The sequence below is a fragment of the Centruroides vittatus genome, unplaced genomic scaffold, assembly GCF_030686945.1.
Source record: "Centruroides vittatus isolate TY-2023 unplaced genomic scaffold, ASM3068694v2 contig_345, whole genome shotgun sequence".
In the NCBI taxonomy this organism is placed as follows: Eukaryota; Metazoa; Arthropoda; class Arachnida; order Scorpiones; family Buthidae; genus Centruroides; species Centruroides vittatus.
The window spans coordinates 350,952-368,435 of NW_027122170.1; the positions used below are offsets into that span (position 1 = coordinate 350,952).

The 17,484-nt window shown below is 35.6% G+C and overlaps 1 protein-coding gene across 1 annotated transcript in view; it reads right to left on the reverse strand.

The window, feature by feature from the left end:
* The window catches only part of LOC136974163 (probable ATP-dependent DNA helicase HFM1), a 257,012-nt gene that overhangs the window by 222,297 nt on the left and 17,231 nt on the right, over positions 1 to 17,484 (reverse strand). Inside the window, 3 exon segments of the mRNA XM_067268965.1 lie at positions 354 to 483; positions 739 to 809; positions 5,644 to 5,700. Of these exon segments, the coding sequence (XP_067125066.1) occupies positions 354 to 483; positions 739 to 809; positions 5,644 to 5,700 (258 nt within the window).

Genomic DNA, 17,484 nt, shown 5'->3' on the forward strand with positions numbered 1-17,484 from the left:
GTGGATCATTTTGAAATTGTCTGCAAAAGTCATGTTGTACAATGATGAGTGATTCTCTGCAGAACATAAAATGCTTTCTCTTCGCAGACCCACCATTTTTATTTACAACATTTCCCTCTAGCAGACAAAAAACATTTGAATGCAGATGGTAGATGAAGCTCACATAGTTACTCTATCAATTGGTCTATCATACACCAATTGATAGACACTGAAGTATGTGACATACACTGTGTATGTCACATACTTCTAAGATTATAATCAACATAACTACAGAAATTTAAAATGGTAGCATTCATTTTGGAAGGCCCTATATTTTTAATACACAAAAATTATTAATTTGTAAATTTACATACTGTAAACCATTTTAAAATTTGACATATGATTCAATTTCATCAGAAGTCGAATAATAGCTAATTCAAATATGACAGTTTTCCCAGATCCAGTTGGTGCAGATATAACAATTGATTTGTCACCATAAAGAACCTATAAAAATAATATTTTAATTTATATAATAATATAAATTATCATTATAAAACTGAAAAAATTCATTTTCGAATATTGAATTATTGATATTATTTTTGATTAAAATAATAAATATTATAAATCATGCTTATACAAATGGCTGTAGATATTTTAAATATAACAACAATTAATATAAAATTTTAAAATAAAAAATATAAGATATTTCTTATTACATAATATTCATTAAAACTTTAAAATTGATAGAGGATTACTTACGTCATCAAAAACTTCAGACTGTATAATATTGAAATAAGGAAATGCTTCAAACACACATCTATAATTTTCAGCTTAAAATTTTGTTAAATTAAATAAAAACTTTTTCTTAAATTGTAATATATATATAAACAACTAAGTGTAAACTATAATAACAAAGTCTCTAAATAATAGATTAATTTCAAGCTATAACAATATGATCTAAAGATCAAAGTTAGACCATCATCTTGTATTAATTTGAATAATTACAATAATTTTTCAACAAAATTTAATAATTAATAATTGAAACCACACTGATTACTATTGCGGCGGTCGGCAACACTGCGACTGACCACCGTCCCCGACCAACGTGACGTCAGAGTCGAGGCTAACCACTTTTTGGGCTCGACGTGCTTCGTTTCGGACGTCCACCTCGTACGCTCCGACCATTGTCTCCACGATCGACATTGTTATACCTTCTGTATATATAATTGTACTTAGTTGTAAGTAAACACGTAATAACGGCATTTAGACTTTTTCTTCGATCCGAGAACACACCACTTAACGTCACGACGACCCTTTTCGTGGATGCGATCGGATTGACCGATCTAGCCGACTTCGACTATCGAGAGGTACCCTTAACGGTCCCCTCACTATGAAGCTGTGTTACCACTTACTTTATCCAGCCTGCTGACTGATCTTTACTATTGGACCGATTAATTTAAAAGATATAATCAGTGTTCTCTCAGGCTCTTTTGCATGGATGATCCATCCAGCTAATTTATCTGATTAACTAATGTGGTGTGACGAGTTAATGAGAACCACATTATATAAATAATACAACGCGGATTAACACGTATTTCAAATAAACGATAATGGTAATTATTTATTTACAGTCAACTTAAATTACAGAATTTAAACCGTTTATTTCTCCTCGTTCACAATGCTCATAGATCTGGTTACATGTGTGAGTCCCAAATCTGGCCAGTTCACAATCCGTTCAAATCGTCTTATAATACTGATTAAAACTTATTTAAATTAAACTAAAACTACTGTTACTTAGATTAAAGAAAGAATATAGAAAAGTTATGTTAGAAGGGGATCCCTTTTCTTTGTTTGGCGAGTTGGGCAATTTGCAAAGTCTATCACAATTAATTGAGGATACAACCTGACCACGTGGACACCTTTTGGCGGGACAAAATATCCAATTATGAAACCTCCTTGATATCTTGATCATTCCAGTCCTTTTACACAACCCCTCTGAATCTTCGTTGACTGAGCCTCTCTCTCGTTCCTTTCTCGTCGACACTCGTCTCATTCGTACCTTTCTCCTTTCTCACCATGTGCTTCTCATCTCGCAGTCTTGACTCAGAATGGCTAAAAATTGTCTTTATGCCCCCTTACTCAGTATAGGGACTTCACTAGCTCAAAAACTCGCCATAAAGTAATTATTTTTCCATTTAGCGGATTTAACAGTGGGAAACAAAAGGGTTGTTAAGACCCTAAGGTTAGACCAAGGTCTACTGGTCTACAAGAAAAAAAGGAAGTCGGCTTAAAGAAAAACGGATTTATTTGTGTTTAACACTAACACAAAAACATAAAAACTTATACACAAATTCTCTCTTTCCTCACGTGTCTAGATTACAATTAGCACGAACTCGCTGTGACTCCGTTACTACAATAACGTCTGACCGATAATTATCCCGCGTGGAGAAAAAGATAATTGTTCGAGATGATACCTTAGGCCTTCCTACATCTTTATTTATTCACTTTAATTCGTTAGCTTCTCACATGGCTCCGATGGAGTTCGATTCTTGTTCCTCTTCTCCTTTGTTCCCAGGGACTCTCCGATTCTCACTCACGTGCTCGACACCGGTCCAGCTGAGGGCGGACGAAATTCGGCCTCCAAAAATCAGGAAAAGAAGGTGCCCTTCCACACCTGGGCCTTCTATTTATACCGTTCTCTGCTGCCGTCTCCCACGTGATCCTTCAACAACCAATCCAAGGGCCCCTTTTGCACGTGTCCCTCAAAGGCGGTTCGAAAAGGGGTCACGTGTCATCTATGAATGACGAAACAAAGAATGGAAAGCCCGATACAAAAAAAACGCAATAATAATAACCGATACAATAATAACACGATGATAATAACCCGATACAACTAAAGTAACGCGAAATTATGTCTAATGTTATACAATATATATACACATACAAAAACGAACAAAGAGTGGCGGAGCACTACACGGCTAGTTGAAAAGATGTATTAAATGTCAACATAGCAAAAAAATTAATAATAATACATAAAATACATGGGGGGTTTACCCACCACACTAACATATGAAAATAATGTCACTAATAAACTGTAAAGTATCATTCTCATTTGTAGAAAGTATAGAAAGTGAGGGGACCATTATGGGTACCTCTCTATAGTCTAAGTCGGCTAGATCGGTCAATCCAATCGCATCCACGAACAGGGTCGTCGTTGCGTTGAATGGTGTATTCTTGAATTGAAGAAAAAGTCTAAATGCTGTTATTACGTGTTTATTTACAGCTAAGTACAACTATATATACAGAAAGTATAACAATGTTGATCGTGGAGACAAGGGTCGGAGCGCACGTCAGGCGGACGTCCGAACTGAAGCACGTCAAGCCCAAAAGTGGTTAGCCTCGACCCTGACGTCACGCCGGTTGGGGACGGTGGTCAGTCGCAGTGTTGCCGACCGCCGCGAAAGACTTCAGAAAATCAAGTTGAAAAATTTTTAACATCACTGTTGAAAGCAAAAACAGGAAGTTGAAACTAACAGAAATGAAAACACAAAAAATTTCTGTCAATTCTAAATAATCAATTGCACTTGCTAACAACACAGCACAATATTTAAATATTAAATGGGCAATAAGTTAAACACATTACATATAACAAACAATTACTTATTGTGATATTGACACAATGCTGGACTGCAATTTTTTATTATACTTTTAATTTATTTAATTTAAAATATATGCTCTCCACCTCAAATTAGCAGTGTCTTGCTCCTGTACATCATAGTTTTCCTTTAGCAATAGAGTGGTGCCAGTCCTCTAACAACTTTTGAGGGAAAATTTTTGAATTGAAATAACATGACTTTAGACTTTTATCTACTAATTTTTAATTTAATTTCTTCAAAATTTTGTACAGTTTAAGAAAAAGGGTCTTATGTCAAGAGTCTACTGTATTTAGAAAAATTAGCTATTTAAGGTTTTCATATCCTGTCTCATCTTTCATCTATCTAACTCTGTTCTTGAGATTAAGGATAGATGGACAGATAAACAACAGAGGAAATTTATAGGTCTATTTTTTCAAATTGCAGCCCAATAATTATTGGTAAACTTATTTATGTTTTGCTATTAATCAGGTTCATGCTATGTCTCAAAATCAAAAACAAAACATAGACTGAACTGGATTTATAGCAAAATGTATTGGATTGTCCGGAAAGTTTGTTCCAATTTTGAAGGAAAATTGAAACACAGGATATTTAAATTTTAGTATACATTTATTAAATTATATAGGTGCCATTCTGTTCTACAACCTTTCTCCATCTTTCAAGCAACTTGAAAATTCCATCCTTCCAGAATCTCCCAGGTTTTTCAGACAAAAACTTTTCTGTGTGATTTTTTATCTTCACCAAAGAGTTGAAGTTTTTTCATTAAAGGAATTTTGTAATGATCGAAATAGGTGGAAATCAGAGGGCCTGAGGTCTGGTGAATATGGTGGATGAGTAGACCATCCCAACAAAGCTTCACATGAGGCTGTGCATTGTCCTGATGAAACACGACGCCCTTCCAATTCGCTGGACATTTTTGTTCAACTACTGTCTTTAATTAGTCTAATTGTGAACAATACTTCTTTGAATTTATCATATTGTTGTTTGGTAAAAGCTCATAATACAGGATCCCTTTCCAATCCCACCAGACACAGAGAATGACCTTCATTGGATGAAGACCGGCTTTTGAGGTGGCTAAAGGTGGTTCATTTTGCTTTCCCCAAAATCTTTTTCGTTCAACATTATTATAAATGATCCATTTTTCATCCCACGTCACTACTTGCTTCAAAAATGGTGTCTCCTCGTTGCGTTTGTAGAGTGAGTCGCAAATGGAAATGCAATCCATCAGATTTTTTTCCATTAAATTGTGGGAAACCCATACATCAAAATGGTTTATGTATCCAAGCTTTACAAGATGCTCATGGATGGTGGATTTGAACATATTTAACATTTCTGCTAATTTACATGTCATATAGCGTAGGTTATTCCCTGTGGTGGAGGGCCTACCCGGGCGTTCTTGATCTTTAAGGTTGAAATCACCAGCTTTAAACCTAGCTAACCACTTCCACACAGTTCTTTCAGCTATAGCACCTTTGCCATAAACAGCACATATCTTGTTTGCCGTTTATGTGGCACTTTTGCCTTTCTGGTAAAAAGAAAGCACGAAATGCCTAAAATACACTTTGTTTTCCTCCATATTCAAAGATGTATAAAACTGACAAAAATTAACAAATAGTAACCAACTTTTTTTTCCAAATATGCCTGAAGTACCGTCTTTTACGATATGTACGCATGTCATTTGTTTTCAATCGTTCTGACATGTTCAGACCTGTCCTTACCCCACCTACCAAAAATCAGCACAAACTTTCCGAACAACCCAATAAATAAGTTTACCAATACCAACCAGTTTAGCTTGCTACCAAGCTTCTTGGTCCAAGTAATCATTCTAATTTCAATTTTATGATAAGACTAAAATGAATTAATAATAAATTAACAATAAAAATAAGATCATTTTTCCTTAATTTATGGAAATCAGTGTAGAATAACTATCATTTTACAAAACTAAAAAGAAAAACATATTTGGCTTTATGATACTTATTATAAATGTAATAACTAATTGATTCAAAGATACGTATTTCTTGAACTGATCGCAACTTTATATTTTTGGCACTTCCTCCTGGCGTAATACCTAAAAGAAAATATGCATCTATCAACATAAAACTTCAGTAAAAAAATTAAATTTTTATGAATTTATTAGTTCAGTTTAAAAAAATTTAAACTGAATTACACTAGAATTCCACTGTCAGACTAATCAAGAATGGAATTGTCAAGTTTGCAAAAATTCAAGTTAGTGAGATTTTTTTTTATATCATTGGGAATGAATATAATGCATAATTAAAAATCAGTTTATTTACACAGGTTTTATTATAACTTGAATAGATTATCAAGCCAAACTAGAATACATACAGTATGTTGTGCTTTTAGAGTAGTTGCATATAAAACGGTAATGTTTTTAAGCATATTTATGTTACTATAATGACATTGGTTTACTTACAGCCCAAAAAGAGACAAAATGACATGAGAACACTCTGTGTGAATCACATTATGTGATTTGAGTGTAATGATATGGCATGATTAGTCCTTTTTTGAGAACACCATAGACAAAAGCAGCTGCTAATTTTTAATTTTTAAATTTAATTTATTCAAAATTTTGTACAGTTTAAGGAAAAGAGTCTTAAGACAAAAGACTACTGTATTTATAAAAATTAAACCTAGTAAATTACTATAAAAAGTAAAATATAACAAGTTTTACTATTATTGGTAACTGCACTATTAATAACTACAGTATGACAAACTGTTATTGATCATAAAAGTAATTTCTTGAATGTTTTCAGTTTTCTTAATTGACTTTCCTCAGGAAATTTGAAATTCAACAAATGAAAATTAATTGAAGGAAAAATGAAAGCTAATTTCTGAATAAATTGATGTAAGTCTTCATTGGAGCCATCCCATGCAATTAACACATCATCGACGTAATGTAGACACATGAGAGGATACAGGATAGTTAAGGGAACATTAAAAACGCGATGTTCTATATTCCTCATAATTAGTTCAGCTAAAATAGGTGATAATGGGAATCCCATTGGAACACCTTGTATTTGTTTGTATATTTTCCCATTAAATTGGAAATAATTATTCTGAGTGACAAGAAGAAGAGCTTCTCGCAAGTATAAAATATGCAATGTTGGGTAACTAGAATTGAGGAATAGGATATTTGCTAGCATGACTGCCTCGAAGTGCGGAACAGACTGATATAAAGAAATGACATCTACTTTGTAAAGTTGGTAGGACTTGGAGGGGAGATTTCCTAATTTTTGTAAGATGGTAACTTTGGCTTCGGTGGAGGCAGCAGTTACAAGCTCAGACGGTGGAATCAAAGAGGTGATATGTTTTGCTAGTGCAGCTTCAAGATGGTACATGGGATGGAATCAATTATTGACTAAAGGTCTTAGCGGCCAGGAAGGTTTATGCGTTTTTGCCTCGAAAAATAATCTAGGGCAGGCGACATTCATTGGAGGATTGAGAGGACCACCCAAAGATTCTACTATTCCTGGTAATGCTATAACTTTGCATGCTTTTCTTAACACTGTGGAAGTAGGATCTTGTTTTATGTATGATGGATTTGGAATGTTTGAAAAATTCATTAGCTCTATCCAGGAAATCTTGGTTTTTGCATAGAACAAATCTTTTGTCTTTATCAGCAACTAATAGATTTAACTGATTCGATGCAAGGAAAGAATTTACCATCTGTGCTGTCTTCATATTTGTCCTTGTAGTTTTAGAGGAATGCTTCGATGCTATGGCTGCCAGTAGATAGATCTAACTTAGGTTGTAATTCTGAACTTTTGGTACTCCTTATGGCCGCAATAGTGGGTGGTATCAGTTGTGAATAATCCAAGTTAGGAGTAGGTATAAACTTTGGCCTTTTTGTCAAAGTATGATGGATATTCTCCGGTACCGTAATGTTTGTAAAGTTGTAATAAGGAACATCCATTGTATTAAGTTGTTTTCTATGAGAAGTTGACCGCAACCAATAAAACTTTTTGTTCAGTTTCTTCCTGGTCTGGCGAGCTTTTTTGTTGGCTATGTCTCTAATTTTATCCAATTGCTGGTATAAATTGCTTGCATCACACTGTTTTCCAAAGCGTATATGCGCCAGGTACAATTGCTTTTCTTTATCTGCTATCCCTTTACGTTTGCTTTTTATTAATTTTGCCAGAAGTTTCCGTTCAGTTTGAGGTAATATGGTACGCACTTCTTTTGGGAAGGAGTCATACTTGAGCGCTATGGTTAAAGCTAAAAGCACAGCTATGAATTTTACAAAAGTGTCGGAAAACATGCCTGATTCCTAAGTACATAGCGCTCAAGTGGAAATGCATAAACCTTCCTGGCCGCTAAGACCTTTAGTCAATAATTGATTCCATCCCATGTACCATCTTGAAGCTGCACTAGCAAAACATATCACCTCCTTGATTCCACCGTCTGAGCTTGTAACTGCTGCCTCCACCGAAGCCAAAGTTACCATCTTACAAAAATTAGGAAATCTCCCCTCCAAGTCCTACCGACTTTACAAAGTAGATGTCATTTCTTTATATCCGTCTGTTCCGCAATTCGAGGCAGTCATGCTAGCAAATATCCTATTCCTCAATTCTAGTTACCCAACATCGCATATTTTATACTTGCGAGAAGCTCTTCTTCTTGTCACTCAGAATAATTATTTCCAATTTAATGGGAAAATATACAAACAAATACAAGGTGTTCCAATGGGATTCCCATTATCACCTATTTTAGCTGAACTAATTATGAGGAATATAGAACAAATGAAAACTTTAATTTCTTTATTAATTTAATAAATAAATATAATTAAAGCAAAGTCTAAAATGATATGTATTTTCTTAGCATAAGGCTACGTCCTATGTAGCAGCGTCCAGCGACCGCAGAATCTTTGTGCGTGCTTCCAACTCGCAAGTGACTTCTGTCCAGAGTAAACACACGTTGTTTACAAAATGACGGAGAGAAGACTTCGTCGAATGCTACTATGGAAAATATGACAAGCATTAAAACAGTAAATTTGAAAAGTAAATGTTATCACTAACTAGACACACAACAAATATAAAGTATCTTTATAAAATAATAAGTTAAAAAAAGTTTTGTTTTTAAAACATTACATTTATACAAAATCAGAAATTATTAAATTACATAAAAGATTATTAATTAAAGTACATACAACACATATACACAATTTGTTTGTCATTCTGTTTTTATTTATCTACAAAATCAGCCATTTTCTTCTTTGGAAGCGCAAGCAGTGGAAGAGGCAATCAAACTTGCTTGGTAGCTGCTTCCTGCACACATGTGCAGAAGTCATCTGGTGGTAACTGACCACTAAATGCGGTTAACTTCTGACGCACACATTTGCTTGAATCAGTTTGTCCACTCCGCTTGGAAGTGCGTTCAGGCCCACAGTTGCTGGACGCTGCAACATAGGATGTAGCCTAAGGTTCCCATTGAGAACAAATCACACAGGAACACTTTTAGTTAAAAAAGGTTGGTTTACTGGTAGGAAAGGTGGCCGTACTATAGATTACCACCCATGGAATTTCGGGACTTTGAGTATATATTTGAACTCAGGGGGCCGAGACAAGTTCAATGATACCCTACTTTTGGACCGGAGACAAAAAATAAGAGTCATCATACTTTTTTAAGTTATCATACATTTTTAATGCTATCATGCAGATGGCACAGTAGTTGCTAGTACCGCCATCTTGCGGTAAAGTCTGCATACCATGACGTCGGACTACGGTCATCTCCTGGAGGGATAGTTTAGGTTTGTTGGACAAGCCACGATAGCGGCGCATAGTACTAGCCGACCGTGAGCAACAACGAGCGTGTTGGTGGCTGAGGGGCCCTAGGCCCCGAGGTTGAGGATCGTGAGGGTGTGCAAAAAGGACTTATCTCTAATTGCAGATGATCAGTGTGCTCGTGGATCAGCATCGGCCTCTGTTGAAGGTATATATGGCCAACTTACCGGACTGCCTGTTAAACACGCGATAGGCTTAGTGGAGAGAGTGACGCAACTCCCGATCATCGTGCAATCTCCGAAAAAAATATGATAACTTTTTTATTTTTAGTCTCCTGCCCAAAAGTAGGCTATCGTTGAACTCGTCTCAGTCCCCTCAGTTCAGATATATACTCAAAGTCCTGAAATTCCATAGGTGGAAATCTATAGTATCCCTGGAAAAGCTATGCATTTCGGGCTTAATGCCCCTCTTCAGTCCTATTATAACAGATTTATCAGCAAAATATTATTACAGAGTTACAGGTTTACTAATTGTATTGAAATATTAGGTTATGTGTACAAAAGTTTATGCAATAAAACATAATTACCTAAGATTATAGTGACAGTTAGGACAACACGACTCGTGTGAAGACAGGTGAAAAAAAGGGGAGAAAAGTGAAGTTAAAATTCTTTTAGCTCCACCCTTATACACATTTGAACAGTATAACAATATGTGCTAAAATAAAAAGGGGGCAAACTTAAATATAAAATTAAGTACATAATTAAGAGACAAAATTTTTATAAAAATAAGAGAATACCTGTAGGGTGTGAAATAATTCCAATGAAATGTACAAAAAAATATAGACCAAATAGGAGAGGTTAAAAAGATGCGAGTATTCTCTGCATCCATGGCCGGCGCGAGGCAGGTTCAGCACGTTTGCTGGAACCCGGCACCGCGTTTTGAAAGGCCCCGCGATGTACGAAAACTCATAAGATTTTTTTCAGGACTCCCTGTATAGTAGATTGAATATTTAGGTGTGTGTGGAAAATGCAATCACATAATCCACTAATCAATGACAGCTTTCTGCACACTGACATGAGTGCAAGATTTTCTCTCTCGTCTTTGCATTGAAATATTTCGTTGCAGCGTATTGCAGACGGTGACATTAACAAAGTTCAGGTCGAAGTTTTAAACACGAAAACGTGTAGGTCGGATGTTCGGCACCACTTTCCCATAAGCCTAGAAGTTTGGCAGTGGCGTTTTGAATGTCAAGCACGATTCCACTGACTTTCCAAATGCAACTGCCAAACTTCTAGGCTTACAGGAAAGCTGCGCCGAACATCTGACATACATGTTTTCACATTTAAAACTTCAGCTTCAACCTCGCTATTAAATGTTGTCATCAAACGTTGGCACGACTGCAACATGGGTGCGGAAGACATTTGGTGTTAAGGTAATTACCCAATTAAAAAACACCAATTTTGATTAACTTTTAACATAATTATAATACCATAAACACATGAAAAACATTTTTTTAGTAGCAATGATTCAGTTTGAAGGCATGACAAAAATTATCGAAGTTCAGTGTAAGTCCATGAAGTCTTTATATCCTGGAAACTAAAATCCAAAGGCAAACATTTTTTTTATTTTTACTTTTTATTTAGTCTAGTATGTAGTAATAAATAATATTTAAAAACAATTTTCACATGTAGTCTTATTTTGGGTGTGAATGGGTTAAACAAAGACGCATCAGACTATCCCATTGTTACCGTGTTCAACATTGGACTAATAAAAAATTATCTTCGATCATTGATAAGCCAAGACCGGTTTACATCTCTGTCTATTCTTTCAATAGAAAGCGAAGTAGCAAACTAAATCAATTTTGATGATGTAATGAAAGATTTTGTGGCGAAAATAGATAGAGTAAAATTATGTAATATTCATCTTATAAAAAATATATGTAACATCCTTTGTACTTATAATAAATAATTCCTTATTGTGAAATTTAAGTATAGGATTTGAATGTATTCTGATCCCGCAAAAGGTCACGCCAGCCCTGCCTGTATCGTTCACTGAATGTTTGGTGTGTTGACCTACACAGTGGGATACAATAGAGGGAAGGATGTAGCACATCTTAATGGGCTTTGCTACTTAGTTAGGAATGATTGCCAGATGTCATTGATGACTGAACTTAAAAATTGGAGTCCATCAATGTCTGATAGACTCTGACCTTTAAGTTCATGTTAGGTTAACTAGACGAACACACACGCATCTCATCTAACACCTTACTGTTTCTCGAATTTCCTTTAATGGTTCGCTCTGTCCCATCAGTAATTCAGTCTCACACCTGAAGAAGAACTCCCAGCAGTTTGAAAACGTTTGTAGTGATCTGCATCCTTTGTTTTTTATTTCACACCAGTTATAGGTTCTAAGAGTGCAGTATAACTTAAAGGCGGACTACAAGAGAAATAATGAGCCAGCCATATTACACTGTTTTTGGTGCACCAGGAATCATAAACCGAATAATTGCCGATTTGCTCAGGTAATCTGTAAATTCTGCAGAAACAAGGGACACATAGAAAAAGCATGTATCACAAAACAAAAGAGTGGACAAAGAAAAATTCCAAACCAGGGAAGAAACCAAATTGGGGCACAACAGAAAGAGGTATCCAGCCAGAGAGCCAGAGTACACTGAATTGAAAAACATAAAAATTTGACAATCAAACCAGGTAGAAGAAAATATATCTCTATTCAAAATACATGAAAATAGGATACCACCCTTAAAAATCTTAATCACTATTGAAAATATACCAGTCATGATGGAAATTGATTCAGGGGCTGGATACACTGTAGTGAGCAAACAAACCTTAAAAGAAATTAAAATCCAGCAAGACAAGTTAGAACTGGAAGAAGTCAAATTACAGACATGGGAAGATCAGAATCTGGAGGTAGTGGGCACTACAATGGTGAGGGTACAATTTAAAGAAAAAGTTATGAATCTGCCATTGTTAGTGATTGAAGGAAATGAACCAGGACTTGTTGGAAGAAATTGGTTTGAACCATTAGTAATCAGAATAGAGAGACTACAATAAACAAAAATAGCTACTGGAAAATAACTATTAAAAACAAAAAACCTTGATAATTCCAGCAAAAAATATTTAATAAAAACGTTTTCGACTGTTTTAAACAGCCTTCATCAGTTAAAACGAACTTAAAAACAAAAGAATGCAGAAAAAGAACTCAAGCAAATATTTAAAATTCAAATTAATTCTAAAGTAAAAATGCCGTTCTGAATAAGAAATTAACAAATTGCGCATGCGCAATATATCGCAGTGAGAATAAAAATAAAAAATAAAACAAATAACAAAATATTGCCGCAAAAACTTGTCTATTACAAGAAAAAACGTTATGTACTGCGGTAAAACGATCTCCAAGCCGTGGACAAAGCATCAGCGTCTCTATGGTTAATACAACCGGTGTTAACGTGGGCTTTGTAGATTTCTAGTTTTTCTAAATATTTCAGCATTTGTTTGTTGGTCGTGGCCTTAATGATAGACGCTTTATCCCAATAAATGTCAACATCTTGATGTTTAGCAAAAGCTGCTAGCACAGTAGTATCCAAGCTTTTATTAATGGAGTATCTATGCTCCTTAAGCCTCTGTTTTAAATGCCTCATGGTTGCGCCAACGTATACCAGATCCGAATTAAACCGATGATCCTTTAAAGGTAATAGAATATACCCCTGTTTTATAACTATGGTTTTCTTCTTTTTTCTTGTCATTTCTTAATAATCGATATATTGTAGGATTACGTCGATACAACAATCTTAAGTTGTTATTTTTGGCCACATTCTTAATCATCGTGTGTAAGAAAGGAAAATAATTGAGAATCACTTTTCTCCCTTGATTCATAGGAGGAAGCTGCCGATTTTTTGTCCTCTGAAACCTGTCGATAAGTCCATCAATCTCCTTACTCCGATACCCATGTTGTAATGCTGTAGCACGAATGTAACTTAGTTCCTTATAGGTGTCAATAACACTGGTGCAATGCGTGTAAGCACGCTTGATCCAGGCATGGAACGCTGCGTATTTAAAATTCATCGGATCGACAGAATTTTTTGGTATAATAATGGGCTGATAGGTGGGTTTTCTATAAATGTCAGTCCATATTTGACCCTCCTTGCATGTGATTGAAAGATCAAGGAAATTTACGTTAAAAGCACTCTCTTAGTCTAGCGCTAAGGTCAAACCATATGGGTTTTTGTTGATTTCGTGCAGGAAATGCGGAGCGCTACAATCATTTTTCCAAAGGATGAAAACATCATCTACATATCTTGTTGTTATTTGTTTTATTTTTTATTTTTATTCTCACTGCGATATATTGCGCATGCGCAATTTGTTAATTTCTTATTCAGAACAGCATTTTTACTTTAGAATTAATTTGAATTTTAAATATTTGCTTGAGTTCTTTTTCTGCATTCTTTTGTTTTTAAGTTCGTTTTAACTGATGAAGGCTGTTTAAAACAGTCGAAAACGTTTTTATTAAATATTTTTTGCTGGAATTATCAAGGTTTTTTGTTTTTAATAGAGAGACTATATCACCAACACAATGCAGACCATCTGATACAAGAATTCCAACATTTATTCAATAATTCGGAAATGGGTCTATTTAGAGGCGAGACAGTCAGTTTAGCAATAAAGAAGCTAAGCCTATTTTTATGCGGGCAAGACAGGTTTCTTTTGCATTGAGAACAAAGGTAGAACAAGAGTTGAATCGACTTCATCAGTTATAGAACCAGTTAAAACTTCTAAGTGAGCCACTCCTGTGGTACCTGTTGCAAAACCAGATAGAAGTATACATTTATGTGGAGATTACCGCTGCACTGTAAACAGAGAGACAATAAAAGTAGATGTATACCCATTGCCGACCATTAACGATATACTTGCTTCATTATCTGGTGGAAAGGTATTTGCCAAGCTTGATTTCAAAGAAGCATATTTCCACTGTCCTGTGGACCAGGAGTAGTCTGAGTTACTGACTATCAACACATGCAAGAGTTTATATAGAATGAAAAGATTGCCATTTGGAGTGAGTAGTTGTCCAGCTATTTGCCAGAGAGAGATGGAAAAGATCGTAGGAGGTATTCCAGGGACAATTGTGATGATAGATGATATACTAGCCATGGGACTCAATGAAGAAGCCCTAGATCAAAAGTTGAGGAAAATTCTTAACTGGATTTCAGAAGCTGGACTAAAACGGAACAAAAACAAATGCCTGTTCAAGACAAATCAACTCAAATTTTTAGGATATTTGATAGATGCTCAGGGCATTCAACCCACACCAGATAAAATTGCAGCGATCCAACAGGTTCAGGAGCCAAAAAATAAACAAGAGTTACAGGCATTTTTGGGATTTGTAAACTTCTATGATAGATTTTTGAAAGATAAAGCAAGTGAAGCTGAACCATTATATTGTCATTATATAAGCTGAACCATTGTTTTTGTCTAGGAGTCTTCCTAGATCTTCCTAGACAAAAACAAACCATGGATCTGGAAAAAAGAACACAGGAAAGCATTCGTAAAAATAAAAAAGATGCTAACACCAGAAACGTTATTAATCCATTATGATTTAAATAAACCAGTATTGTTGTCATGTGATGCTTCACCATATGGAGTATGACTTTCACACATATTACCAGATGGATCAGAAGCTCCTATATACTTTGCATCCAGGACATTCCACCCAGCAGAAAGAAATTATTCACAATTTGAAAGAGAATTATTTTATTTTTATTTTTATTTAAATAAAGATAGGTGAAAACTCAGGACTACTCATGGGTATTGCCCAAGTATGAAGAGGGAGAAAAGTTGATTTAAGAGGAAGCTGAAGGGGAAAGAAAGGAGGATAGGAAAGTGAGTGAAAAGGGAAAGTCCATGGGCATCTTGCCAATTTTATAAAAGAAACATAAATTATGTACATGCGGCTCTAGCCCGTTTGAACAAAACCTAAAAATACACAAAATATAACCCTACAATCTTATGCCTGAAGTAAATATGAAACAAATATTTACAGTCATGTGCAGTCATTGATTACAAAGTAACTACATACAAAGCAAGGACACACGACTGCTTGTCGTTACACATTGCAGATACACTCCAAAAGAAACAATAATATATTGCACATACAGTGTTGTGTACAAAAGAAAACAAAGCACCGCCTAACTCCAACTAGGAGTTATTGAAAATGAACAGTACACGGTACGATTATAATGTGTGCACGAAGGTTGAAAGCACAAAACAGCACTTAATACACAACAAAAGTTGAAGCAGTTCTTTCATGTGAAGCTTGGCTCCAATGCTCTTGTTTCTGTAATGAATGTAGTAAGTTCCTTAAATAGTTCACCATTAGATACTAGGAACCTTAAAAGGCATGACCAATTATGATCACATTTCAAAGTCTTGTAGATGAGCCTTGTTCACTGAAAAATGAAATGTTCCATGTTTTGAACAGAAGAACCATTGCACTCACAAATGTCATCCTCACTGTGCCCAAACCTATGTAAATAGTATTTAAAGTTACCGCGGCTGGTGAGCGTTTGCGTTATGGCACTATTTAACTCTAAGTGTTTCATGCAAAGTCTCTCCAGAACATTTGGAAGAAATTCAAATGTAACTCTTCTTGTTTCACCCTTGCACCATTCAGCCTGCCAAAGAAGCGTAGCAGTATTCTCGATCAAAGTCCTGATATTGTTGTAAGTAAGATGAGGATAGATGATCTCCCCTGTTTTCTTGCCATGTTGTTTTGCTATTCTATCGGCCTGTTCGTTCCCTTGCACTCCGCTATGTCCCCTAATCCAGGAGAAGCTTACCTTGAAGTTCCTCACGTCTTGTAAGACTTCATGTATAAGATTGGTCGTATGGCACTGTTTCTTATACCCAATAATCTTTTGTAATGCAGTTTGACTATCGGTGCAAATTCGTACGTGTCCCTTATGATTTTTAAGGTCTCAAATATATACCAGCACCCGATATATGGCAAACAACCAGTGGCATAGCGTAGTGGGGGTGGCAGGGGTGGCCCGCCCCGGGCGGCACTTTTAGGGGGCAGCAAAATTTCACAATAAATAATAATAATATCTTGTAAAAATTTTTGTAATAAATGTGATTATTGAATTGCAGAACATATATACATGACTTTTTTATTTTTAACATGTACTGTACAATACACAATAATGATGATTGTTCTTGCCGAAAAGTTCTTTAGAATTACTGTGTATTTTAGTCTTTTAAATTGAGATACCTAAATAAGGGGGTGGCGAAATTTTCCTCTGCCCCGGGCGGCTGACTCCCACGCTACATCACTGCAAACAACTCTGCTTCAGGCACTGTACAATAATTGGCCAATTTAAAACCAGCTGTGTACTTAAAGTCAACATTGCCATGAATTGAGTGGACAAAGGAAGCACCAACATTCTCCCCACTCTTCAACCCATCTGTGAAAACAAAGTTCTTAGGGAATGGATTGTCATAAATATCTGTGATAAACACATTCTTGTTCCTTGCAGAATGAGCATAATTGGTCTTTTCTTTGAAACTTCCTTCTTGCTCGAAGGAATTGAGGAGATCCCAATCAAGGTTGGGCAGGCAACTAATGTCGGCATATTTAGTCAGTTTGTTAAGATTTTCTGTTGTGATCAAAATGTTGTCTAAAGTCCAGGTCCATGTCAGTATTTTGACTTTGAGGTGTAGGGCATGATACCTGCTAAAACCTGCAGTGCTGCATTTGAAGTGGTCCTATACACTCTGCAGAGCCGAAGCAATAATGGTCTATGCATTGTCTGTAACTTACGTTTAATATTTATTATGTCTACTCTCTCTCCCCAGAATGGGGCACCATATAAAATGACAGGCTCAATACAGGCCATGTTAAGCATCCTTATTGCCCTCTTGTTGAAGCCCCAATCTCTGTGGGCAAAGCTAAGCAAAGCGTTAGTGGTTTTTCTAACTTTGCTTGCAACATAGTCAATATGTTTCGTCCAAGTGAGGCTTTGATCAATCATTAGTCCTAGGTACTTTATAACTTTTACATTTTTAATTGTTACCATTCATAGTAATATTAAAGACTTTTTGCAG